We start from the raw sequence: 26619 nt of genomic DNA, 5'->3' as shown, positions 1-26619 counted from the left end.
GGAGTAGTGACGACAAGCTTAAAACCGCAGGTTTCAAAGAAAGGACATACAATAAATGATGAAAATGCTTTTCAAAAGACTGAATGGAGAAATGATTTGGTGTCAGTTTGAGGTTTGATTTTCAACCATCAGTTGGGCTTGTAATGTGGCTCATTTAAACTTGCTCGAAGCAACATAATTTCACAGGCAGGGATCCATTCTCTGCAAACAAAAGGAATATGTTCAAGCCTTGTTCCTTTTTTAAAAAAAATTACCCAGGCACATAGGCCGGGATTCTTCAAAACGGCGGCTAAGTGTTGACGATGGCATAAACACCGGAGTGTTTCATGCTGGCGTCAACGGGCCTCTTGGCCCAGTGATTCCGTGGCCCACAGGAGGCCCACATGGCGCCGGAGTGCTCCGCGCTGCTTCGGCTGCCAATACGCGGCCCTGCACTATCGGCCGCGGGTCCGCGCATGCCGCGGCGGCCGCTTCCGCACCAGCCCTGCGCAACATGGCGGACTCATACAGCGGGCCGATGCGGAAGAAGGTAGGCCCCCCCCAGATCGCGCGCACCCACCGATCAGTGGCCCCCGATCACGGGCCTGCCCGTTGTGGAGGCCCCCCCCGGAGACTGATCCCCCCCCCCTGTCCCCCACCAGGACGGCCACCGCAGCTGCGACGCAGAGTTCCCGCCGGGTGGAACCATGCTGGTAGGAACTCGGCCGGTCGACCACGGAGAATCGGCACGGGGGCCACTTTCAATGGCCCCCGACCGGTGGCGCATCAAACATGCGCGCGCGACTGCCGCCGATTCTTCAGTCACCAGAGGTTCGCGTCCTGCCGTCGGACCCGATTGCGGGACTGACGCCCCATTCTCCGCTACTGGGCCGAGCGCGATTGCGGTGCGGAGGCTCGGAGAATCCCGGCCTTAGAATCGACAGTTCCCCATTGTTTTCCCCATGGCAATGCTTTGGTCCAGCAGAATCAACTTGCCAACCAATCAGGGCCCCTACCTCCTGTAGTACAAATTGTTGTGATCGTTTGAAATTTAGCATTCTTGCATTTGTCCTGATAGTGCAAGATGAAAAGCTTCAGCTACTTTTCTCTCTTCTCAGCAATACTCCAATTGACCTTAAATTAAAAAAGATTGCTTATGACATAACCATCTTATAAAGATTTGATTCCATAAGCATTGCCAAGTTAATTTCTCGGTGCCAACACACAAATGACTGAATTCAGTTTCATTAATTAGAGGGACATCACTGCAAATCACCCAAGTTACTGCTCCAGTGGCAGAAGCACAGGTTACCATGCCAGAAAGAAATCGATCAAGCCAGCCTTTGTTAATTTCACTTAAGATGCTTCTGTTGGATTGGATTGGGTGTGTTTATTGTCACGTGTACCGAGGTACAGTGAAAAATATTCATAGAATCATAGAATTTACAGTGCAGAAAGAGGCCATTCGGCCCATTGAGTCTACACTGGCCCCTGAAAGAGCACCCTACTTAAGCCCACGCCTTAACAATCCCTGTGACCCAGTAACCCCACCTAATCTTTGGACACTACAGGCCAATTTAGCCTGACCAATCCACCTAACCCGCATATCTTGGGAATGTGGGAGGAAATCGGAGCACTCGGAGGAAACCCATGCAGACACGGTAGCAAGGGCAGCACGGTAGCAGGGCAGCACGGTAGCATTGTGGATAGCACAATTGCTTCACAACTCCAGGTTCAATTCCGGCTTGGGTCACTGTCTGTGTGGAGTCTGTACATCCTCCCCGTGTGTGCGTGGGTTTCCTCCGGGTCCTCCGATTTCCTCCCACAGTCCAAAGATGTGCAAGTTAGGTGGATTGGCCATGATAAATTGCCCTTAGTGTCCAAAATTGCCCTTAGTGTTGGATGGGGTTACTGGGTTATGGGGATAGGGTGGAGGTGTTGATCTTGGGTAGGGTGCTCTTTCCAAGAGCCTGTGCAGACTCGATGGGCTGAATGGCCTCCTTCTGCACTGTAAATTCTATGATAATCTATGAACGTGCAGACTTCGCACAGACAGTGGCCCAAGCCAGGAATCGAACCCGGGTCCCTGGCGCTGTGAAACAACAGTGATAACCACTGTGCTACCAAGCCGCTACCGAGCTGCCCTTATTCTGCGTACAGCTCAGACAGATCATTCTGTACATGAACAAAAAATGCATAGGGCAAACATAAAATACACAATGTAAATACATAGACACAGGCATCGGGTGAAGCATACAGGAGTGTAGTACTGCTCAGTAGAGAAGATATGTGAAGAGAGCTGGGGCGGGATTCTCCGCAATCGGCGCGATGTCCGCCGACCGGCGCCAATCAGTCCGGCATCACGCCGCCCCAAAGGTGCGGAATCCTCGGCATCTTGAGGGGCCAAGCCCTCACCTTGAGGGGCTAGGCCTGCGCCGGACTGATTTCCGCCCCGCCAGCTGGCGTGAAAGGCCTCCGGTGCCCCACCAGCTGGCACGGAAATGACATTGCCGTACGGCGCATGCGCGGGAGCATCAGCAGCCGCTCACGGCATCCCCGCGCATGCGCAGTGGAGGGGGTCTCTTCCGCCTCCGCCATAGTGGAGACCATGGCGAAGGCGGAAGGAAAAGAGTGCCCCCACGGCACAGGCCCGCCCGCGGATTGATGGGCCCCAATCGCGGGCCAGGCCACCGTGGGGGCACCCCCCGGGGCCAGATCGCCCCGCGCCCCCCCAGGACCCCGGAGCCCGCCTGCGCCGCCTTGTCCCGCCGGTAAGAGAGGTGGTTTGATTCTCGCCGGCGGGACAGGCATTCCAGCAGCGGGACTTCGGCCCATCGCGGGCCGGAGAATCGCCGGGGTGGGGCCCGCCAACCGGTGCGGCGTGATTCCCACCCCCGCCGAATATCCGGTGCAGGAGAATTCGGCAACCGGCAGGGGCGGGATTCACGCCAGCCCCCCGCGATTCTCCGACCTGGCGGGGGGTCGGAGAATCGGGCCCCAGATCAGTCGATAATAGGGTCATTTAGGAGTCTGGTAACAGCAGGGAAGAAGTTGTTTTTGAATCTGTTTGTGCGTGTTCTCAGACTTTTGGATATCCTGCCCAATGGAAGAAGTTGGAAGAGTGAGTAAGCCAGCTGGAATGGGTCTTTGATTATGCTGTCCACTTTCCCAAGGCAGCTGGAGGTGTAGACAGAGTCAATGGATGGTAGACGGGTTCTAACTGTTACCAATATAAGAGTTTTTCATCCTATTGGAATTTTAATGAGAAAACAGTTTTCTTCTGGAACTCGTTGTCTGCGAGGGTGATGGAAGCAGAGATGAGCAATGGAAAGGAAATTGGATGGGCAACCTGATGGAAATAAACCTGTAGGACTATGGGGATAGAGCAGCTGAATGAGACCGAGTGGATTGCTTCTTGGGAGAGCCAGCTTGGACTCAATGGGATGTGGTTATCGCTGGCTGGGTACAACATTTATTGTCCATCAAGGGCGTGTAAGAGTCAACCACATTGCTGTGGGTCTGCAGTCACATGTAGGCCAGACTAGGTAAGGACGACAGATTTCCTTCCCTAAAGGACATTCGACTACCAGATGGGTTTTTACGACAATCGACAATAGTTTCATGGTCATCTTTTAATTCCAGAATTTTATTGAATTCAAATTTTATCATCTGCCGAAGTGAGATTCGAACCCGGGTCCCCAGAGGAGTCTGGTCTCTGGGTTACTAGTCCAGTGCCAATACCACTATGCCGCTGCCACCCTCTGTGCTGTAAATGGAAATGGCTCTAATTTATTAGGCCTCCCAATTTATTATGTACAATCCTTTGCATTACCTCTTGTCTTCTCCTCCAGCTATAGGGGAACCTGTCAGTATAGAATGGTACAGCCCTGATGGTGAGAAAGTGATCTCCAACGAGAGGGTGGTCGTACAAGCGGAGGGGATTCGATCGCGGCTAACCATCTACAATGCTAACGAGGAAGATGCTGGGATCTATCAGTGTCAGGTGACAGACGTCAATGGAAAGTCTCAGGAAGCTACAATCCTGGTGGAGATTTACAGTGAGTAAACCCTGGTGTTATAAAATGTAATGGGTTGGATTTTCTGTCAGCGGGAGAGAAAAGAGATTGTGCCAATACAAGGATGCCCAGTGGTAATTTGGTCATTTGAATGTGTGCAGATTTGTCCTTATTTTGGTCACCCGACCAAATCAACTAACCTTCTTGGAAATTGTGTTTTGCAACAGGAACCCTCATCACTCCAACGTTCCCAAAGTCAACTTGGTTCAAGTCAGCATTCAAACCCAACACCTGAATTTTCATAGGTCATAGAATTTACAGTGCAGACGGAGGCCATTTGGCCCATCGAGTCTGCACCGGCTCTTGGGAAGAGCACCCTACCCAAGCCCACGTATTTACCCCATCCCACAACCCCCACTTAACCTTTTAGGACACTAAGGGCAATTTAGCACGGCCAATCCACCTAACCTGCACATACTTGGACTGTGGGAGGAAACCGGAGCACCCGGAGGAAACCCACGCAGACGCGGGGAGAACGTGCAGACTCCGCACAGACAGTGACCCAGCGGGGAATCGATCCTGGGACCCTGGAGCTGTGAAGGAATTGTGCTAACCACTGTGCTACCGTGCCGCCCAAGAATAATAACTATTTTATATTTAGAACTATTATTTTATTTTTGAACTATTCATCCCCAACTGGAACACTGGATTGGTAATTTTGACCACAACGCTGTAATCCTTTTGGATTGAATCTATGTAGAATATGGCGACTAATTTGTTATTTGCACTGCGATCACTGTGGGTATGTGACATGGTCTACAGCAATGGGGAAAGCACTCCATTCGATGCTTGCACAATTACCCTCACAGAAAGATTAAAGGGCCTCTAATATCACGACAGCAACATTGCGGCAAAGTTGGTTCGCTCTGCACCAAAAACAGATGCAACAATAAAGAGATTCAGAGATTATGGAGATGGACAGATGGTCATACAGACCGACAGACAGACAGCTGGACAGACGCACAGTGGGACAGACGCACAGCGAGACAGACACACAGCGAGACAGATGCACAGCGAGACAGACACCCAGACAGGCATAATGCCACAAAGACACACAGAAGGACAAACAAACACACAGCAAGACAGGCACACAGCTAGAAAGGTACACAGACAGACATACAGCAAGACAGATACACAGACAGACACAAAGCTTGACAGATGTACAGCGAGACAGTGAGACAGACACACAGACAGGCGCAACGGCACAAAGGCACACAGCTCAACAGTAACACTGCTCGACAGACACACTGCTAGAAAGACACACTGCTAGACAGACACACTGCTAGAAAGGCACACTGCTAGACAGACACACTGCTAGACAGACATTCGATTTGTCACGTATACCGAGGTACAGTGAAAAGTATTTTTCTGCGAGCAGCTCAACAGATCATTAAGTACATGGGAAGAAAAAGGAATAAAAGAAAATACATGATAGGGCAACACAAGGTATACAATGTAACTACATAAACACCGGCATCGGATGAAGCATGCAGGGTGTAGTATTAATCAGATCAGTCCATAAGAGGGTCATTTAGGAGTCTGGTAACAGCGGGGAAGAAGCTGTTTTTGAATCTGTTCATGCGTGTTCTTAGACTTCTGCATCTCCTGTCCGATGGAAGAAGTTGGAAGAGTGAGTAAGCCGGGTGGGAGGGGTCTTTGAATATGCTGCCCGCTTTCCCCAGGCAGCGGGACGTGTTAATGGAGTCAATGGATGGGAGGCAGGTTCGTGTGATGGACTGGGTGGTGTTCACGACTCTCTGAAGTTTCTTGCTGTCTTGGGCGGAGCAGTTGCCATACCAGACTGTGATGCAGCCCGATAGGATGCTTCCTATAGTGCATCTGTAAAAGTTGGTCAGGGTTAATGTGGACATGCCGAATTTCCTGAGGAGGTATAGGCGCTGTTGTGCTTTCTTGGTGGTAGCGTCGACGTGGGTTGGCCACGACAGATTTTTGGAGATGTGCACCCCTAGGAATTTGAAACTGCTAACCATCTCCACCTCGGCCCCGTTGATGCCGACAGGGGTGTGTACAGTACTTTGCTTCCTGAAATTTTGATGGCATTGAGGGAGAGATTGTTGTCGCACGTCTCCACTAGGTTCTCTATCTCCTTCCTGTATTCTGACTCATCGTTATTCGAGATCTGGCCCACTGGTCGTATCGTCAGCAAACTTGTAGATGGAGTTGGAACCACATTTTGCCACGCAGTCGTGTGTGTACAGGGAGTAGAGTAGGGGACTAAGTACGCAGCCTTGCGGGGCCCCGGTATTGAGGACGATTGTGGAGGAGGTGTTGTTCATTCTTACTGATTGTGGCCTGTTGGTCGGAAAATCAAGGATCCAGTTGCAGAGTGGGGAGTCAAGACATACAGCTAGACAGACATACAGACTGACACCCAACGAGTCAAACACACAGCACGTCAGACACACAGCTTGAAAGACAGGCAGACAGATAGAGCTGGAATGAGACAGGATGGATAGTCAAATGGATGAAAGGGTGTGTGTCAATGGAAATGTGCAATTACTCAGATCCTGTGCCTTTCTAGCTAATGTTTGACTGCAGTCAAGTTGAAAGGTGTATTGAAGTGTTCTGGGATCTTCCAGATGGGATATTTCATCCTAACAAGCAATAACTGTAGCACTGGAATACATAAGGAAGGGTTAAATTGATGCCCCTGGGTGTTGTGCCAGTTGTGTGAGCAGGAGGAATGTGTATTTGAAATAATCACTTTTATTGTCCAACTGGATAATGAAAGTTCCAGAAATAACCACACACTTCACGATTTCAATGATAATTCACTAATTATATGAGGCTTTTCATCATTCTAATCACTGTAATCTGCCGCTACAAGTTAACATTTGTTGCAGCTTTTGTGGACAGACGAAACAGCCCCTGATAAGCACGCGGACATGCATTTTCTTACAGATAAAAAGGGAAAGATTGTACTTTAGTTAATTGCAACACTGAAAGATATTTAACAGCAAAGGTCACTTCCTGGGTAAGCAGTCCCACTGATAGCAAGTAGAGGGAAGTTAACCCTTAAGTAAGTGCTATTACTTAGCGCCAGTTTAATGAAAAGCAGACTGTACAGGCAATACAGAACAATAAAATGATGCATCGCACCACTCGACCCATTGTCCCCATGCTAGCTCTTTAAGAGTTATTCAAATTATTCCTTTGCTCTTTCCAAACAGCCCTTTAATGATGATGATTTGATTTATTGTCACATGTACTGAAGTACAGTGAAAAGTATTTTTCTGTGGGTGAGGGAACGTACACAGTACGTACATAGTGGACAAAAAGAATAATCAACAGGGAACATTGACAAATGGTACATCGACAAGCAGTGATTGGTTACAGTGCGGAACAAGGGGCCAAACTAAGCAAATACATGAGCAAGAGCAGCATAGGGCGTTGTGAATAGTGAGCCGGATTCTCGTATCCTGAAGCTAAGTGTTTACACCGTCGTAAATGCCAGCGCATTTTATGACGGCATCAACAGGCCCCCAGGAGCAGCTATTCTGAGCCCTACAGGACGCCAGCATGGCACTGGAGCAACCCACGCCGCTCCAGCTGCCGATACCGGCGTCAAATGGGCGGTGTGGGTCTGTGCATGTGCCCTGCGACCGGAGCCAATGCGCGCATGCACACTGCGACGGGCACGGTTGTGTGCATCCGTGGTGGCTTCCTTGTCTGCGCCGGCCCCGACATGGCGTAGGGCTACAGGGGCCGGCGCGGAGCAAAAGAGGCCCCCAGCCCGAGAGGCCGGCCTGCCGATCGGTTGGCCCCAATCGCAAACCAGGCCACAGCGGAGCCCCCACTCCCAGGGTCGGATCCCCGAAAGGATGCACGCCAAGGTCCCGCTGGGCAATACCACACGTGGACGGTGCCGGCGGGACTCGGATTATGTTTGCGGCCACTCGGCCCATCCCAGACGGAGAATCGCCGGAGTGGGGGGTGGCCACATACAGCGGCCCCCGACCGGCGCCGCGCTGACTCCAATTCTCCGCTCACCGGAGAGAATCCTACCCAGTGTTCTTACAGGGAACAGATCAGTCCAAGGGGGAGTCATTGAGGAGTCTTGTAGCTGTGGGGAAGAAGCTGTTCCTATGTCTGGATGTGCGGGTCTTCAGACTTCTGGGGCGTCATTCTCCGACCCCCCGCCGGGTCGGAGAATGGCCGTTGGCCGCCGTGAATCCCGCCCCCGCCCCCGCTGAAGTCTCCGCTCCCGGAGATTGGGCGGGGGCGGGAATCCGGCCGCGCCGGTTGGCGGGACCCCCCGCTGGATTCTCCGGCCCGAATGGGCCGAAGTCCCGCCCAGGAATTGCCTGTCCCGCCGACGTAAATCAAACCTGGTATTTACCGGCGGGACCAGGCGGCGTGGGCGGGCTCCGGGGTCCTGGGGGGGGGGCGCGGGGTGATCTGACCCCGGGGGGTGCCCCCACGGTGGCCTGGCCCGCGATCGGGGCCCACCGATCCGCGGGCGGGCCTGTGCCGTGGGGGCACGCTTTCCCTTCCGCCTCCGCTACGGCCTCCACCATGGTGGAGGCGGAAGAGACTCTTCCCACTGCGCATGCGCGGGAAACTGACAGCGGCCGCTGACGCTCCCGCGCATGCGCCGCATTTCCGCGCCAGCTGGCGGGGCAACAAACGCCATTTCCGCCAGCTGGCGGGGCGGAAGTCCCTCCGGCGTCGGCCTAGCCCCTCAATGTTGGGGCTAGGCCGCCAAAGATGCGGAGACTTCCGCACCTTTGGGCCGGCGCGATGCCCGTCTGATTGGCGCCGGCTTTGGCGCCAGTCGGCGGGCATCCCGCCGTTGGGGGAGAATTTCGCCCCTGATCCTTCTGCCTGGAGGAATGGTCTGGAAGAAGGCAATCCCTGGGTGTGAGGGGTCTCTGATAATGCTGTCTGTCTTCCTGAGGCAGCGGGAGGTGTATACAGAGTCAATGTGGGGGTGACAAGCTTGTGAGATACGTTGGGTTGAGTTCACCACACTCTGCAAGTGAGTTGGTTGAAATCCCAATGGGGAAAAGCAGACTGGACAGGCAACACTCTGCAGTTTCTTGCGATCTTGGACCGAGTTTCATTTCCACCTCAAGCATTCCTCCGATTCCCCTCTGGATGTTAATACTGACACATGTTCCATCACCAGTAACATCATGTTTGGGTCATTGAGGTGTCAGGCGGACAGCTAAAGGCTAAAAGGGACCAAATAACCTGACCTAAACTTTAACATTTCTTGTGCGGCAGTCCCATTGCCTCCTGCCACCACAAATGTTCTATGTTCTATTTTATTGGATAAACATATGGATGATAATGGCATAGTGTAGGTTAGATGGCTTTTGTTTCGGTGCAACATCGTGGGCCGAAGGGCCTGTACTGCGCTGTATTGTTCTATGTTCTATGTTCTAAAAGACTTTCTTCATGCAATACTCCAGCCGGTTCCAAATGTAAACCGAGGCTTTGCTGATACTCAGCCTGGGTGAGGCCCTGTGAGGATTGTGAAGGAAGGGTATGGCAGGATGCCATTGTGAAGCAGTAAATAAGGCCAGTTCCATAGATACATGTTTATCACTGAGCTTCACAATTCTTTAAAAGCTAGAGACGCCACCCAGTGTCGCGTGGTCCCTGTTCAGTTAGTTGACTTTTATTCTGTTATGGGCCAGGGTTTAGAAAACTCCAAAGTATATCATGGAGTTCCCCTGACCTACAACTGTTTATTGATTTTGATTACGATGGGCACACGGGCCTGCTTTTCAGGTGTTATTCAACAGAGGCCGTAAGCACATTTAATCAAAAACAACCTTTATTGTACGAATTTAGTTAACATTTTCATAAACATACACGGTTAGCATTTTTATCAACTACCAACATAAATACCCCACACAGCTACAGTAATCTATGTATCACCCTTAATAAATTACCCCCTTTAACTGTTCCAATTTAACAACAAGATCCCATAAACCAGAAACCCCTTTTCAAAGATGTGGCCCAGCATACGGCACTCTGACTTTCTTTCAGACTTGTTATTGATATGCTGTTTCCCTTCTCAAACAGCAGGTTTGAATTCCTTCCGCAAAGTAGTTATCTCTTTTCAAGTTATCCAGCAGCCTGGCAACAGCTTTTAAATTGAATGTGGAGAAAAACATTCTTTCAACCTGTGCAGAACAAAACCAGCTTAAGCTCAAACCAAAAGTAAAACCAACTCCCAGAGCCACAGCCCAGCTCCACCCACACAATGATATGACTGAAGTCATGTAATAAAACAAAAACATTTCTTAAAGGGACACTCCCTTGACAATTCGATGAAAGGGTTGGGACATGACAGTTAGTCTCAGCACCCTCCCCATCCTTGGTCACCATCCAATGACCCTTGCTGGTAATCCCACCTACATGTACCTTTAATAATCTTTATTATTGTCACAAGTAGGCTTACATTAACACTGCAATGAAGTCACTGTGAAAATTCCTGACTCGCCACACTCTGGCGCCTGTTCGGGTACACAGAGAATTCAGAATGGCCATTTCACCTAACAAGCACATCTTTTTGGGGACTTGTGGAAAGAAACCGGAGCACCTTGGGGAAACCCACGCTGACACGGGGAGAAGGTGCAGACTCCACACAGACAGTGACCCAAGCAGGGAATCGAACCCGGAGTCCCTGGAGCTGTGAAGCAACAGTGCCATCATGCCACCTTTCGTGTCAAGCTAACTGTCTGTGCTCACCCTTGAAGAAAATATATCAGCACTTCCAAGAATCAGTGCCTTCGAGAGAGGAGAGGTGAAAATTGACACGGGTAAAAGGAGTAGAATCATATTTTGCAGGTTTTTGATGGACAAGCTTAAGGGACAAATTGATTCCTCACCTTCTTGCACACTAGCCAATCAAAAGAGGCAGCGGTGACTCCAGTCATCTCAAAATACTGTGAATACTGCTCAAGTAGCTGTGAAAAACTCTTTTTGCACAGAGATAGAGACACCTGCCAGGTTTTCACTCTGAGAATAAAAGGAAAAACAACTTTGTGGCTCTCAGTTTGTGCAAGAGAAAAAGCTGTGTCCCTGTCTGTGTAGCTGTAAATTCTTAAAAGTAAACTATGTGTGAAATTAAAAGATTAACTGTTGTCACAAGTATGGTGAGGTTATAGAGTTTCCACTTTTGAGTACCATTGGTAATCTGGGGCAAATTGCACCAAAATTCCACCGCATTGCTAACTTTTCTTTCCCTCACATTTCCACACAAATTGACCTGCATATCACTGCAACACAAAATCTGCCATCAACCAGCACGAAAGTGCAGCTCGAAAATGTCTTTCCTTTTTAAGGAAATGTAGTGTTAAATAGTACTTGTTATGTCGTAACAGTGTACAGTTTGATTAGGGCAGCTGACAATGGTTTTAGCATTTTTAATCAGAGTGCCAACTCACTACCTGTGAGCAATTGATTTAAAATAATGACTTCCAGAAAAATATACACAACTGTCTGCTAGTTATATTAGGGTAAAGTATCAGGGGCGTCATTCTCCGCCGGCGGGAGTCTCCGTTTTGCCGGCGCCCGGGGGTTTTCCGACGGCGTGGGGCTGCCCCACAATGGGAAACCCCATTGACCGGCCGGTGTTACGGAGACTCCCGCCGGCCGGTCGGCGCAGAAATGTGGCGGGGCAGGTAGGAGAATTTCGCCCCAGGTTTCTTAGGAGGAGCTTTGGCATTTAAAATTCGGCAATCTTTCGCGCTGCTTTCGGACAATTTGCACGAGAATAAACAGCAGAACTGGGCGGAAATTGTATCACTGGACAGTTTATAACGTTGGCTAAGATTCTCCACTGGGATTCACTGCTGGTGAGGACGGAGAATTTGGCGTGCCGTTCCCTGGCGGTGGGATTCTCCATTTGCGCTGCTTGTCAATGGGATTTCCCATTGAATCCATTCCTTGAATGCATCCGGAAGCCCATGGGCGGGGCTGCACTGCTGGTGAGACTAGGGAATCCTGCTGCCAGCGAACGGCCGGAGAAACCTGCCCATTAAATTTTTTAAAATTATTTTACAAATAAATTTCAAGGTACCCAATTCATTTTTTTTTGCCAATTAAGGGGCAACTTAGTGAGTCCAATCCACCTAACCTGCACATCTTTGGGTTGTGGGGCCGAAACCCATGCAAACACGGTGAGAATGTGCAAACTCCACACGGACAGTGACCCAGAGCCAGGATCGAACCTGGGACCTCGGCGCCGTGAGGCTGCAGGGCTAACCCACTGTTGTCACCGTGCTGCCCTACCCTGCCCATTAAAGTGAAATATAAATGCAAGCTATTGCCGTTATTGCCAATGATACTGCTTTTGAATGTCTAAGGTTGTGTCTCAAGTATGTTGATTTGATTACAGGTCAATTGACATGGAACCTCTATTTTTCTGTCAGTGCTATTGCAGAGGGAGGCGACAGGAGGGATTTTCCAACAGCAAGGATATGATTGTGGGGTCTCTGGAATACTCATTTGCTTTATTCTTGCTCTGTTCTGTCCACAGAAAAGCTCACCTTTCACGAAATCAGGTCTCCCCAGGAGTTCAGAGAGGGGGAAGATGCTATCGTGATATGCGAAGTGGACAGCTCCCCTGCACCTATGGTAACTTGGCTGCACAATAATGAAGATATTGGTGCTGAGGCAAGTGGTGAGTACTCGGCTGTCGATGCCACTGCTCGGCAAATTTTTTTGGAAAGGCTCCAGACTCTTTACATGACACAAGGCAAGACGAAAGACACACCCGATCCACAAGCAGCCACTGGGGGGGGGGGTTGGGGGGGTGGGGGGGGGGAGTGGGGTGGGGGGGCTGGGGGGGGGGCGGGTGGGGGGGATGGGGGTGAGGATTTACAACGTGGGGAGGTTATTGCGATGCAGAGCGGTGTCAACTTAATAAATTGTGTTTGCGCTAACACTTTGGCAAGACAACCCGAAACCTCACCCCATGGACATCACCAAAGCATTTCAGTATCTTGCAAAGAGTGCCTTCCCCATCACCCATCCAAAGTTTAAATCAAAACAAAATCTGCACAACGCTGAATCAAATCTACAATAAAATAAAAGCAAAATACCGCAGCTGTTGGAAATCGGAAATAAAGACAGAAAATGCTGGAAAGACTCAAGGGGGTGAATTCTCAGTCCAGGGATATCCAAACCGCGTTTTCCGATGGGACGGGGAATCAATAAATCAGGATTGGCGGGTGCCGATATAATCGTGAGGCTCCAAGGTGGCAGGATCGAGGTTGCTCCCGCTGGCCGGTGGTAGGATGTCAATGAATGAAATGGGTTACCCCACATGAAAATAATCCACCCACAGGCATCTTCCACCCCAACCCCACCGCACCCGTACAAATGAACCTTATGGACAACCTCAACAGCAACAAACCTACATGTCATCAGAGCGCCAGGGTCCCAGGTTCGATTCCCCGCTGGGTCACTGTCTGTGCGGAGTCTGCACATTCTCCCCGTGTCTGCGTGGGTTTCCTCCGGGTGCTCCGGTTTCCTCCCACAGTCCAAAGACGTGCAGGTTAGGTGGATTGGCCATTCTAAATTGCCCTTAGTGACCAAAATGTTTAGGTGGGGTTATTGGGTTCCGGGGATAGGGTGGAAGTGAGGGCTTAAGTGGGTCGGTGCAGACTCGATGGACCGAATGGCCTCTTTATGCATTGTATGTTCTATGTAACTATGTCATACCACCAGCATTGCACAGGATCTGTGGCACCACATCGCTGCCCTGAGTGAGACACAACTGGCAGGAGATGGCCAGCTAAAAGAACAAGGCAGCGGACACATCTTCTTCTGGAAACACAAACCAGAAGATTTCTGGCGTCTGATTTAGAATGTCATCTCCACGAGGTCGGTTTCGCCGTAAAAAAGAAATTGATTGGATGTCTCAACGAACCTCCCTGCGGGGTGAGCAAATGATTCATGACCACACAGGTCACCTTGGCCCAGAAGCAGCACGTCACAGCCGTCAGTCCCCACGCCCAAACCCCAGATGCAAAGGGCGAGACAAAAGGGGCATTCTATGCCCACCTCGATAAATCCGCTGTCCTGCGGACCCCAAAGGGAGACCAGCTGATTCTCCTTGGCGACTTCAGTACGAGAGTTGGGAAGGACGCAAACCTTTGGAAGGATGTGTTGGGCAGGGAAAGCATGGGGAAAACAAACGGCAATGAAATTCTCCTCCTGACAAAATATTTAGAACATGGCCTGGTCATCACAAATACCCTGGGCTGGATTCTCTGCACCCCGACGCCAAAATCGTGACCGGCGCCTGGGCGGAGAATCCATTTCCATACATGGAATCGGCACCGGCTCCGGTTCCTCGATTCTCGGACCCCTAAAAAGCGGTGTACCTGGGAAGTACGCCGCGCCACCATTCGGCATGCTCGTGTGGCGGCTGCAGACTCAGTCCGCGGCCGCCATGGTCGGGGGTGGGCTGATCGGAGGGCGGGGGGGGGGGGGGTGGCGGGGGTGGGGGGGGGGGGCGGGGTGGGGGGGGTGGGGTGGGGTGGGGGGTGTTTCTCAAACAGGACCGGCTATTTTTGGGCGGGCGGTTTGGGTCGGGCGCGTGGCCGATTGGGGGCACTATTTCCGCAGTCTGAGTCCGCCATGGATCACGGTGCGGCCACTGGAGGCCGCCGCTGTGCGCATGCGCGTCCTCTGACCTGGAGGTGCGGGGGCCAGTATCCGCAGCTGGAACTGCGGTTTCACGACAGCAGCCTGCTAGCCCCTGCAGGGCTGTGAATCTGTGGCCTTTGGGCGCCAGTTTTCCTGGCGTAAAAGACCACAGTTTTCATGATGGCATGGGGGACATAGTCCCTGAAACGGAGAATCCAGTCCCCTGTTCCGCCAGAGGGATAAGCAAAAAATGACATGACAACACCCCCACTCCAAGCGCTGGCACCTAATAGACTATATAATGTCCGAGAATCACCCACGCCACGACCGGAGCCGACAACTGCTGAACTGACCACCGATTAATCCGCTCTACCATCTCCCTCACCCCGGCCGAGGCAGAAAAAACTCTGCCACAAGAGACTCAGTATCGCTGGACTCAAGACCACGAGAAGAAAGAGTGACTCAGCCAGCGCCTGACAGCTAACCTGGCAAAAAACAATGAACCAGAGGCGCAGAATGTCCACAGCGCCTGGTCCCCCTTAACAGCCACCGTCGTCAGCACCTGCGAGGAGACACTTGGGCCCTCGACCAGGAGTCACCAAGGCTAGTTCAATGAGAACAGTCAGAGATCCAGGATCATCATAGCTGCAAACAAAGGCATTCCTGAACTGGCAGCTCCACCAAAACCCGAGTGAGAGGAAACAAGCCTACAGGCAACTGAAGGCCGAGGTGCAACAAAGAACTTGTGATCTAAAGGACAGATGGTGGGTGGAAAGAGCACAGGAGACTCAGCAAATCGGCGACAACCACGATATGATCAAAACCATCTACGGTCTGAGTACCCTGGGACCCACTCCACTGGGAGCCCAAAAGGGAGAGGCGCTCATCAAAGACAGAGAGGCAGTCAACACCGCTGGAAAAAACACTTCGAGGACCTCCTCAACCAAAACACAGCCTTTGACGCCACCCCGCAACACACTAGCCGCCAACATCTCAGCACAACCCCAGCTCACCGTGAGGCCGAAAAGGCCACCTGACAGCTTAAGAACACAAGACCTCTGACGCAGATGGACTTGCCATCCTCCTCCAAAAAAAGATTTATTCTTTCAACTGTTTCACTGTGACATTGGCTGCTAAATCAGTGAGATAAGGAATCCGACCTTGGTGTTCGTGAAACTCAGCAATACTCCGCTCCTACCCAGACTGAGACTGAGCTTCCACATTCAGTCTTTTCAGTTCACCTTCTCCCAGTTTCACGTAACTCCCTGCGGTTCACCCAACTCCAAAAGCACTCTCGTTCAGCCAGGCAGGAACTGAGTAGAGTCTCCTTTTGTAGGCCTCAAATGCAATCCTTTGGAATCCGGATAGACCAGTTGCACAGTCAACCAACTACAGCTGAGTGTGACTCAGCTGATGTCTTTTTCAGGAATGCAATTAAACTACAATAATCAGAAGAGCAGCTATTAATTACTGGATTAAAGAACCAATTTGGCTTCCATCCTGTGGTGGTATGTATTAGGGGTAATACAGTACACCATGAATGCCGAGGAGCTATTGGAGGACAGATGCTGGGTCCCGATTGGATCTGCCGCCTACTGGGCTCCACCCAGATAGGAGGGGTATAAGAACCTGGTTTACTCCCCGCAGCTGCATTCTGTGACTGAGCTGCTGGGGAACAAGTCTGAACAAGTCTGCTTAATAAAGCCTCGATTGAAGTTCTCTACATCTCGCCTCGTGTGTGATCGATGGTGCTACACATCCTGTGTGATCACACCCTGCCCCTTTCACCTTCCAAACTGTGGTAGTCACCACTGATGTATATATTGTATATATTGGATGTTGATATGGGTGCTTTACGGTAAGGCCCCTGTACTACAGGTACGGGGGTAGATCCCTGCCTGCTGGTTCCGCCCAGTAGGCGGAGTATAAATGTGTGTGCTCCCGGTACAGCAGCCATTCCGTCAGCTGGTGTAGGAGGCCACACATCTCAGTGTAATGAAGCCTCGATTACCTTGTACTCTCGTCTTTGTGTGATTGATCGTGCATCACAAACAAAATTGAACCCCAGGCTATCTCTTTAGCTTTCCCTTATACCCAGAGAAAAAATAAAAACAATTCCAAATGTTCAAATGCAAGTAACAATCAGCAACAAGCACCAGTAATGCTGGAATTCCATTTTAAGTTGTGCAAGGCCAGTTCGGGCAAGTTTCACTGGTTTTCCATTCTTCCTTCTGCAAGCGTCAGGTTTTAAAAATCTGCGATTATTGTCACTGAATCATTGCTTCCTGATTTATCACCGTACTTTTTTAAAAATCCTTTCACCCAAAGTGTTGTTCTTGTTTTTCACTTTGATCTCTTATATTGGTTAAGAGAAAGGGATTACGCCATTATGCAGAACACTCTGCTGCACTGTGCTGAAAGCTTTCTCAATAATGTACATAATCAGCCTTGCGTTAGCGGCCTTCCTCGCGTCAAGTTAAATGAGGCAATTTGAATCAAGCAAATCGTTGTATATGAAACAATATGACACTGGTTGGTCATGCAGTAGTTTAAGATTAAACTTGATATGATCAGTATTATCACTAAACTCATTCGGTATCCTGTTGTTACATTATGATGCTGATAATTGCACTTAAATGATGCTATCAATGCTAAAAAAGAAGAACAGATTGCCTAGTGTGCACACGTTCTCCTCCAGATGTCTCACATTGTTACATGTGCAAAGCCGGCATTGAAATGCTGCTGACCTGTGATCGGAAACTGAGAGCGACATCCCCATCAGCAACAACTACTTGCATTTATCTTGTGCTTTTAACTTAGCAAACCATCCTGGGGCAGACCGCAGGGGCGTTAACCCACACAATTTGACACTGATCCATTTTCGGAGATCCTGGGGCGGATGACCAAAAACTTAGTGACAGTCCCGCTACCTGGTCTAGCGGTCCCCTTGGGTGGGATTGTCTAGCCCTTCCTGCCAGCGGGACCTTCCATTCCCACCGGAGGTGACCCGCCTGTTGCTCAGTCCCGCTGTGCGCCAAAGTCTGTCTCAGTGGTCAATCGATGATAAAATCCTTCTCTGAACAACTTGCAAAATTGTTTCGACTACTGTGACCTTTTGACGGAATCTCTCTTTTCGACCTTCAAAATGTAATTACACATTAGAAGTGTAAATAATACAATGGCTTCCATCAGTCACAGAGGTGCGTTTTCAGGAGTATATTCGAGGAGGAAAGCCAGGTAGCAAGTTAGAGAGGTTTAGAGATGGGATTCCAGAGCTGGGCTCCAGGCAGCTAAAGTTGACCAAGCTGGATTCTTTATTTTGGTTGGTTTTGAGCTTCTTGTGTCAGGGAGGTGGAGGGTATTCCATCTCATCCTGTCTTGTGGCTTTTAGATGGTGGGACAGGCTTTGTGGAGTCAGGAGGTGAGTTTCTCTATGCAGGACTCCCAGCCTCCGACCTGCTCTTGCCGCCACATCATTTGTATGGCTGGTGATACCCGAGCTGGGACGATTGCCCGATGAAGAAAGATTGCGAAGAATAGGCCTTTAAGCTCTGGAAAAAATATACGGTTCTGAGAGGGCTGGACAGGGTTGATGCTGAAAGTCTATTTTCTCCTCGCTAGAATTGGAGGCCATAGCCTCAGGTTAAGGGGGCGGCCATCTTGGACCGAGCTGAGTAGAATGTTCTTCACTTTGAGGGATGTGAATCTTTGGAACTCTGCAGGGCTGTGGAGACTTAGTCACTGAGTTTTTAAAGGCAGAGATCGATAGATCTTTCAACTGTTTAAGGAATCAAGGAATATGGGGATTGGGTGGGAAAGTAATGTTGAGGTAAAGATCAGGCATGATACTAAATGTTGAAATAGGTTCAAGGAGCCAAATGGCCTACCCCTGCTCCTATTCCTTGGCTGGACTTCTCCAACCATTGGGTTTCTCTTTTCCCGCTGGCAGCACACCCCTGCCAGGGGGTTCCCGGCGGCATGGGGTGATTTAAATGGAAAATCCCATTGACAAGCAGCTGGAGTAGGGAAGACGGCTGCCAGGGAACGGCGTGCAGGTGAACCAGAGAATCCGCCCCTTATCTCCCCAATGCATTGCTTTTGGTGTGGGATTTTATTTTAGCCTTTTGAACAAGGGGTGTGCCAGGGCCCACTTTGGTTGTTACTCCCTCAAAGAGGCACTGGTAGCTGGCACGGCGACTTATTCCCGTTTAAATCAACATCTCATTCACCCTACACTTGGTGTCGACGAGTCCGTTGAAACTCGCGAGGGGCCTCTGGCGGGATTTGTGATGCTCAGAACGCCTCGCCAGATTTACCAGAGTCTTGCGAGACGTCGCGATCTGGCTCCCGCCCTCACTGGGCGCAATCCAGATCAGCATATTTAACTGAGTCGTTGGGCTCACTCAAATGAGCGTTCGTGGGATTTTCCTGACACCCAGGATCTAACGGCCACGTTTGGGGGACATCGCCAGGGCGCCCATTTAGTACTGGCACCCGGCAGCCTGGCACTGCCAGAGATCAGGACCAGCAATCATGCAGTACCAGGTGGAGGGTGGGTGAGTGGGTGTTCCTGGATTTGGGTGGGGGAGGGCATCTCAAATGCTGGGGGGGGGGGGGGAGTGCTGCTGAAAGGGGAGTGGGGAAAGATCGGGGCAGGCAGACAACATGGCACCCCGATCTGCAAGAACCCTTTCCTCCTGGGCTCGCCAGCAGGAAATGACTCTAAATGCGGCCTTGGCAGGGAGAAACTTCCCAAGGCCAAAAAAAAACAACAAGGTGTCATTAAATAGCGAGATGTTTCGTGACAATGCAGCTGGCGAGAAACATCCCACTAATCACGGCCAAAACCAGAGATAGAATGTTTCCGGTTAAATCGCACCAGGAATATTTCACAACATTAAAGGTAAGTCTAACTTGTTGTTATTGACAGCTGCCAAACTCTTTTTTGATGGATTTGTCTTGCCAAAGTGGTAAAGTGTTTACCGTGGCCCAGTTGGTAGCACTACGCTCTCTGAATCAGAAGGTTGGGGGTTCAAGTTCCATGCTGGAGACTTGAGCACCAAAACCTAGGCTGGCACCCCTAATGCGGGGCCGAGGGCATGCTTCACAGTCGGGGGGAGGGTTATCTTTCGGATGAGGCATTCAACTGAAGAGGGAGACAGTTCCCACGCTAGGGGAGTAGGGCTGGTTTAGCTCAGTGGGCTAGACAGCTGGTTTGTAATGCAGAACAAGGCCAGCAGCGCGGGTTCAATTCCCGTACCAGCTTACCCGAACAGGCACCGGAATGTGGCGACTAGGGGCTTTTCGCAGTAACTTCATACTTGTGACAATAAAAAAAAGGTTATTATGGAGGATAAGAGGACTGTGAGAATGGAGGCATTTCAACAGGAAGGTGAGGATGTGAGAAGCTATTGCTGGACTAGGAACCAACATAATTCAGGGAGCACAGAGGTGCTGGGTGAATGTGATGTTGATTTAGATGGGAATTGTAGCAACTATCTGAACCTCTTTGAGGAACTCTGCTTCTACAGGTGGACAGGAAAGAAACTATGATGCTAATTTTAAAAAAGAGTAAGGGAATTATCCATGGTGTCCTGGCTGAAGTTGATCCCTCAGTCAACATCACTGAAGCCGACTATTTGGTGATTATCACAGAGCTGTTGTGTTTCCTTCATTATAACAGTGACCACACTTCAACAATACTCCATCGGCTGTACAGTATCATAGATTCATAGAATTTACAGTGCAGAAGGAGGCCATTCGGCCCATCGAGTCTGCACCGGCTCTTGGAAAGAGCGCTCTACCCAAGGTCAACACCTCCACCCTATCCCCATAACCCAGTAACCCCACCCAACACTAAGGGCAATTTTGGACACTAAGGGCAATTTATCATTGGCCAATCCACCTAACCTGCACATCTTTGGACTGTGGGAGGAAACCGGAGCACCCGGAGGAAACCCACGCACACACGGGGAGGATGTGCAGACTCCGCACAGCCAGTGACCCAAGCCGGAATCGAACCTGGGACCCTGGCGCTGTGAAGCAATTGTGCTATCCACAATGCTACCGCGCTGCCCAACGTACTTCGCAACGTGTTGAGAATTTGAAGGATGCTTCATAAATGCAAGATTTTCTTTAGCATTCTAAAGATTTGGCGGGGTGGGTGGGGGAAATGTCAAGTCCTCTCTCGCGCATTGTTGGCTTTCACACACTTTCATGATCAGCACTTTCATTCTTTTCTCCCCAGGTAAGTTTCTGATGACTGAAAACAACAGCTTGAAGATCCGACGCATTAGTAAGAAGAATGAAGGTGTTTACAGATGTGAGGGCAGGGTGGAAGCACGGGGAGAGATTGATTTTCGAGACATCGCTGTCATTGTGAATGGTAAGATTACGTCATTGTTATAAGCGGTTTGTGTTTGCATTCGGGTATTGTGTGCTGTTTAATTGTGAGTTGATCATATACAATTACCGAACACTTATTATTATGTAATTTAGTGATGTTACAGTGATGGAGAATGTATCTTCTGAATTTTGATTTCCATGTTGTAGGCAGACCACACTGCCCAGGTTCCTTGCATAATGCCTGTGCCTCGCTTTTAAGATTTTCCTCCATGCTTACAACTTCGACCACAGTCTTGTCCCGTCCTATTTCTGTAATCGCCTCTGGCCCTTTTACCCTCTGACACATCCGTATTCTTTCATTTTGGTCTCCTGAGCTTGCACAATTTTAATCGCTGCACTATTCGTGGCTGAGCCTTCGTCGTACTGGAATTACTCTCCTAAACGTCTCCAATTCCTTGCAAACTTCTCCTGTAAGATGCCTCATTATGGCCCTAATATCTCCTTATGTAGCTCGGCGTCAAAATTTTGTTTGATAACACTCCTGTGAAGCACCTCAGGATATTTTACTATGGTTAAGGTGCTACCTAAATGCAAACTAATGCTGCATATGTTTTATTTGTGTGTGTAAATGAGAAGCTAATAAGCCAAATAGACAGAAAGGCCATTAGTACACTATTCTACTCGTGGCTCCACACACCACTGCAAGCAAGGCTTGGTTCTACTCTGCATCTCAATATTTTCGAAAAGACTTAGCTGGGATTTTCTTTCTCCACCCGCCCCCCACCCCCCCCCCCCCCCCGCCCCCCCACCTCCATCCCACCTCCCCACCACCTCGACATGTTTTCCGAAGGTGGGGGTGGCTCGTCGCTGACCGCCGGCAGAATCTTCTGGTCTCACCGATGTCCAAGGGGGTTTGTGTGGGGTGCCCGTCCTGTCGCTGGGGAACCCGACACTGGGCGGGTGGTGGGGGGGGGGGGGGGGGGGTCGCTTTTGGCGGGACTGCAAGATCCCATTGGTGGGAAGGGCCAGAAAATCCCACCCCTCAATATCACAAATAATTGAGAGGCTGAGACCTTGTGGTGCCGTGCGGAGCATTCCCACCCTTGAGACAGAAGCTCCGGGTTCGAAGCCCCAGACTTGACCACAAATGGTGCGTTCATGTCAAGGCCAAACAGGTTAATTATCAACATGTAACTCCTTCCGATGTGCCTGTGGCAGGTGGTAGGGGCGGGAGAGTTCCCTGGTCAGCCTGAACCACGTGGTAGCTGCGGAGTAACACTTTCCCCACTTTGAAAGACTCTACGTGCAAGATCCTTTCACGAGCTCCAAGGGACTGCTGGGGTGAGAGAGAATTGAGAAGCTGAAAGTGCTTCATATCAAAGATATGTTAAGGCACGAGGGCATCTGTGAATTCATACATATAGTCCAGACGCACACTGGCTACCTGTGCTGTATTCTTACACTCAGGCTTACAAAACAAGGTTGGCTTGTGTAGCACCGTCAATATGACGCGAGGCAGGTTGAGGTAATGTCAATTGAAGGCTTTAATAAGCAGAACTTTATCCCCAGCAGCGTGGTTACAGAATGCAGCTGCTGAGGGAAATGGAGGGAAAAACTGGGTTCTTATACCGGCATTTCTGGGTGGAGTCCGGTAGGTGGCAGATCCTATCAGGACCTGGCATCCCTCCACCAATAGCCTGTCGACACGTGGTGTACTGTATTACCCCTAATACATACCACCACATTCACCCCTTGTTGAAAAAAAACCCGGCGGGATGGTGGTTCGCATGGTGGTAGGATTTACAGAGTCGGTACTGTGCCATAACTTTGAACAAAACACAAAATTATCGCTTCAACTGGGCCAACGGGCCAAACAGGCATGATGCCATAACTATAACAAGACACAATAACTGAACACTGGGCCAACGGGCCAAACAGGGTCGGCATGATGCCATAACTATAACAAGACACAATAACTGAAAACGTTGAGAATTAAAGTGATTCGATGAGCCGGATGGGCGCCCTGGTCGTCCTTTCCGATCGTCTCGGGTGTGGTGGTGATGGCGCTGGCTCGCGTCCCATCGACTCTGGGAGCGTAGCGCTGTCCCCTGTGTCCTGACTCCTGGGCGGGTCTGGGAGGAGAACCGAACCCCCCGGGAAAGGGGTGGCTGCGGGATGAACCGGCGGGAGTGAGGAGGTGGTGATTGGCGTTGGGGGGGTGTGGGTAGCTCCGGCGGGCGCCAGTTCTCGCAGGGAGACCGTGTCCTGTCGGCCATCGGTGTACTCCACATAGGCGTATTGCGGGTTGGCGTGAAGGAGATGTACCCGTTCCACCAACGGATCTGACTTGTGCGCCCGCACATGTTTCCGGAGCAGAATGGGTCCCGGAGCTGCTAGCCAGGTCGGAAGTGGCGTTCCAGAGGAAGACTTCCTAGGAAAGAGGAGGAGGCGCTCGTGAGGCGTTTGATTCGTGGTGGTGCACAGCAGGGACCGGTTAGAGTGAAGGGCATCCGGGAGGACTTCCTGCCAGCGAGAAATTGGGAGGCTCCTAGACCGGAGGGCCAGCAGGACGGCCTTCCAGGCCGTTCCATTCTCCCTTTCTACCTGCCCGTTCCCCCGGGGGTTGTAACTGGTCGTCCTGCTCGAGGCTATGCCCCTGCTGAGCAGGAATTGACGCAGTTCATCACTCATAAAGGAGGATCCCCTGTCGCTATGGATATAGTCGGGGAAACCGAACAGTGTAAAAATGGTACCGAGGGCTTTAATGACCGTGGACGCTGTCATGTCGGGGCAGGGGATGGCGAAAGGGAAACGGGAGTATTCGTCAACGACGTTCAGGAAGTACGCGTTGCGATCGGTGGAGGGGAGGGGGCCTTTGAAATCCAAACTGAGGCGTTCAAAGGGTCGAGAGGCCTTAACCAGGTGCGCTTTACCTGGCCTGAAAAAGTGCGGTTTGCACTCAGCGCAGATCTGGCAGTTTCTGGTGACTGTTCGGATGTCCTCGACGGAGTAAGTGAGGTTGCGGGCCTTAAGGAAGTGGTAGAAACGAGTGACCCCCGGGTGGCAGAGGTCCTCATGGAAGGCTTGTAGACGGTCCACTTGTACATTGGCACATGTGCCGCGAGATAGGGCATCGGATGGCTCGTTCAGCTTTCCGGGACGATACAAGATCTCATAATTGAAGGTGGAGAGTTCGCTCCTCCACCGCAAGATCTTGTCGTTCTTGATCTTGCCCCGCTGTGCATTATCGAACATGAAGGCAACCGACCGTTGGTCAGTGAGGAGAGTGAATCTCCTACCGGCCAGGTAATGCCTCCAGTGTCGCACAGCTTCCATTATTGCTTGTGCCTCCTTTTCCACTGAGGAGTGGCGGATTTCTGAAACGTGGAGGGTTCGGGAGAAGAAGGCCACGGGTCTGCCTGCTTGGTTGAGGGTGGCCGCCAGAGCTACATCCGATGCGTCGCTCTCGACCTGGAAGGGGAGGGACTCATCGATGGCACGCATCGTGGCCTTTGCGATATCCGTTTTGATGTGGCAAAAGGCCTGGCATGCCTCTGTCGTCAGGGGAAAAGTAGTGGACTGGATTAGTGCACGGGTCTTGTCTGTGTACTGGGGGACCCACTGGGCGTAATAAGAAAAGAAGCCCAGGCAGCGTTTCAGGGCTTTGGCACAGTGGGGGAGAGGGAACTCCATGAGGGGGCGCATGCGTTCAGGGTCGGGGCCTATCACTCCATTACGCACTATGTAGCCCAGGATGGCTAGACGATCGGTGCGGAACACGCATTTTTCTTAGTTGTAAGTGAGGTTCAGGGCGTGAGCGGTCTGGAGGAATTTTTGGAGATTGGCGTTGTGGTCCTGCTGGTCGTGGCCGCAGATGGTGACGTTGTCGAGATATGGGAAAGTGGCCCGTAAACCGTGCTGGTCAACCATTCGGTCCATCTCTCGTTGGAAGACCGAGACTCCGTTCGTGACGCCGAATGGAACCCTTAAAAATTGATATAACCGCCCGTCTGCTTCGAAGGCAGTATAGTTGCTGTCACCGGGACGGATGGGGAGCTGGTGGTAGGCGGACTTGAGGTCCACGGTGGAAAAGACCTTGTACTGTGCAATCCGTTTGACCATGTCGGATATGCGGGGGAGAGGGTACGCATCTAGCTGAGTGTACCTGTTGATGGTCTGACGATAGTCGATGACCATCCCCTGTTCCTCCCCGGTCTTAACAACTACCACCTGGGCTCTCCAGGGACTGTTGCTAGCCTGGATGATGCCTTCCTTCAGCAGCCTCTGGACTTCGGACCGGATAAATGCTCGGTCCTGGGCGCTGTACCGTCTGCTCCTTGTGGTGACGGGTTTGCAATCCAGGGTGAGGTTCGCAAACAAGGAAGGCGGTTCAACCTTGAGGGTCGCGAGGCCGCAGACAGTCAGTGGGGGTATAGGGCCGCCAAATTTAAATGTTAAACTCTGGAGGTTGCATTGGAAGTCCAACCCAAGGGGTGTGGGCGGACAGAGATGGGGGAGGACATACAGCCGGTAATTTCGGAACTCCCTCCCCTGCACCGTTAGGTTAGCGATGCAGAACCCCGTGATCTGAACGGAGTGGGATCCCGCCGCCAGGAAAACTTTCTGGGCGCTTGGCCGAATTACGAGGGAACAGCGCCTTACCGTGTCCGGATGAATGAAGCTCTCCATGCTCCCAAAGTCGCTAAGACACGGCGTCTCATAGCCATTCACTAGGACTGTAGTGGTTGCAGTCTGGAGCGTCCGGGGTCGCGACTGGTCGAGGGTCGTCGAAGCCAGACGTGGTTGTTGAAGTTGAGCATCGTAATCAGGCATTATGTGGCCGTCTGTGTCGGGGTCCTTCAGCCAATATGGCAACGTCCACGGATCGAGCGCGGTCGGGGGTGACAAAATGGCGCCGCCCATCTCTCCCTCGTGGCATCCGGGGTCCAAAATGGCGTCGTCCGTTGGTCACACGTGGATCGCTGGGAGGGCTGGGTCTGTGGTCCCGTTTCTTCCCCGGAGATAACGGCGACCCCGCGGGACTTGCACACCGTTGCGTAGTGGCCCTTCTTCCCGCAGCTTTTGCAGGTAGCCGCGCGGGCCGGGCATCGCTGCCGAGGGTGTTTCGGCTGGCCGCAAAAATAGCAGCGGGGCCCCCCCAGTTGGTCTGATGTTTTGGCCGCGCAGGTTTGTGGGGGTGGGGGGGGGGGGGCTGTCGGAGAGTCGACCGCAGCGGGGGTCCACGGAGCCCAAGGGGCTGCAGTGCGGTCGGGGGTGTAGGCGCGGGCGTTACGCGAGGCCACATCGAGGGATGCCGCCAGGGCCCGAGCTTCTGTAAGTCCCAGAGATTCTTTCTCCAGAAGCCTCTGGCGGATCTGGGAAGAGGCCAAACCTGCCACATACGCATCGCGGACCAGGAGCTCTGTGTGTTCACTCGCTGTTACCACCGGGCAGTTGCAGTTTCGACCCAGGATCTGCAGGGCGTTATAAAACTCGTCCAGCGATTCCCCCGGAAATTGCCGTCGTGTGGCGAGCTGGTAGCGAGCAAAAACCTGGTTGGCGGGCCGGATGTAGATATCCTTCAGCG

The 26619-nt window shown here is 51.4% G+C and overlaps 1 protein-coding gene across 4 annotated transcripts in view; it reads left to right on the top strand.

Moving 5' to 3' along the window:
- LOC140427663 (neural cell adhesion molecule 2-like) overlaps positions 1–26619 on the top strand; it is an 896208-nt gene that overhangs the window by 325504 nt on the left and 544085 nt on the right. For all 4 annotated transcript variants that reach the window (XM_072513136.1, XM_072513135.1, XM_072513137.1 and 1 more), the window contains exons 3-5: positions 3831–4037; positions 12571–12714; positions 20935–21072. In XM_072513136.1, coding sequence (XP_072369237.1) covers positions 3831–4037; positions 12571–12714; positions 20935–21072 — 489 coding nt within the window. The remainder of the gene's footprint in view (positions 1–3830; positions 4038–12570; positions 12715–20934; positions 21073–26619) is intronic.

The sequence above is a fragment of the Scyliorhinus torazame genome, chromosome 8 (assembly GCF_047496885.1).
Source record: "Scyliorhinus torazame isolate Kashiwa2021f chromosome 8, sScyTor2.1, whole genome shotgun sequence".
Classification (NCBI taxonomy): domain Eukaryota; kingdom Metazoa; phylum Chordata; class Chondrichthyes; order Carcharhiniformes; family Scyliorhinidae; genus Scyliorhinus; species Scyliorhinus torazame.
Note: the sequence above shows the minus strand (reverse complement) of the source record. Positions and strands in the feature narration are given on the sequence as shown.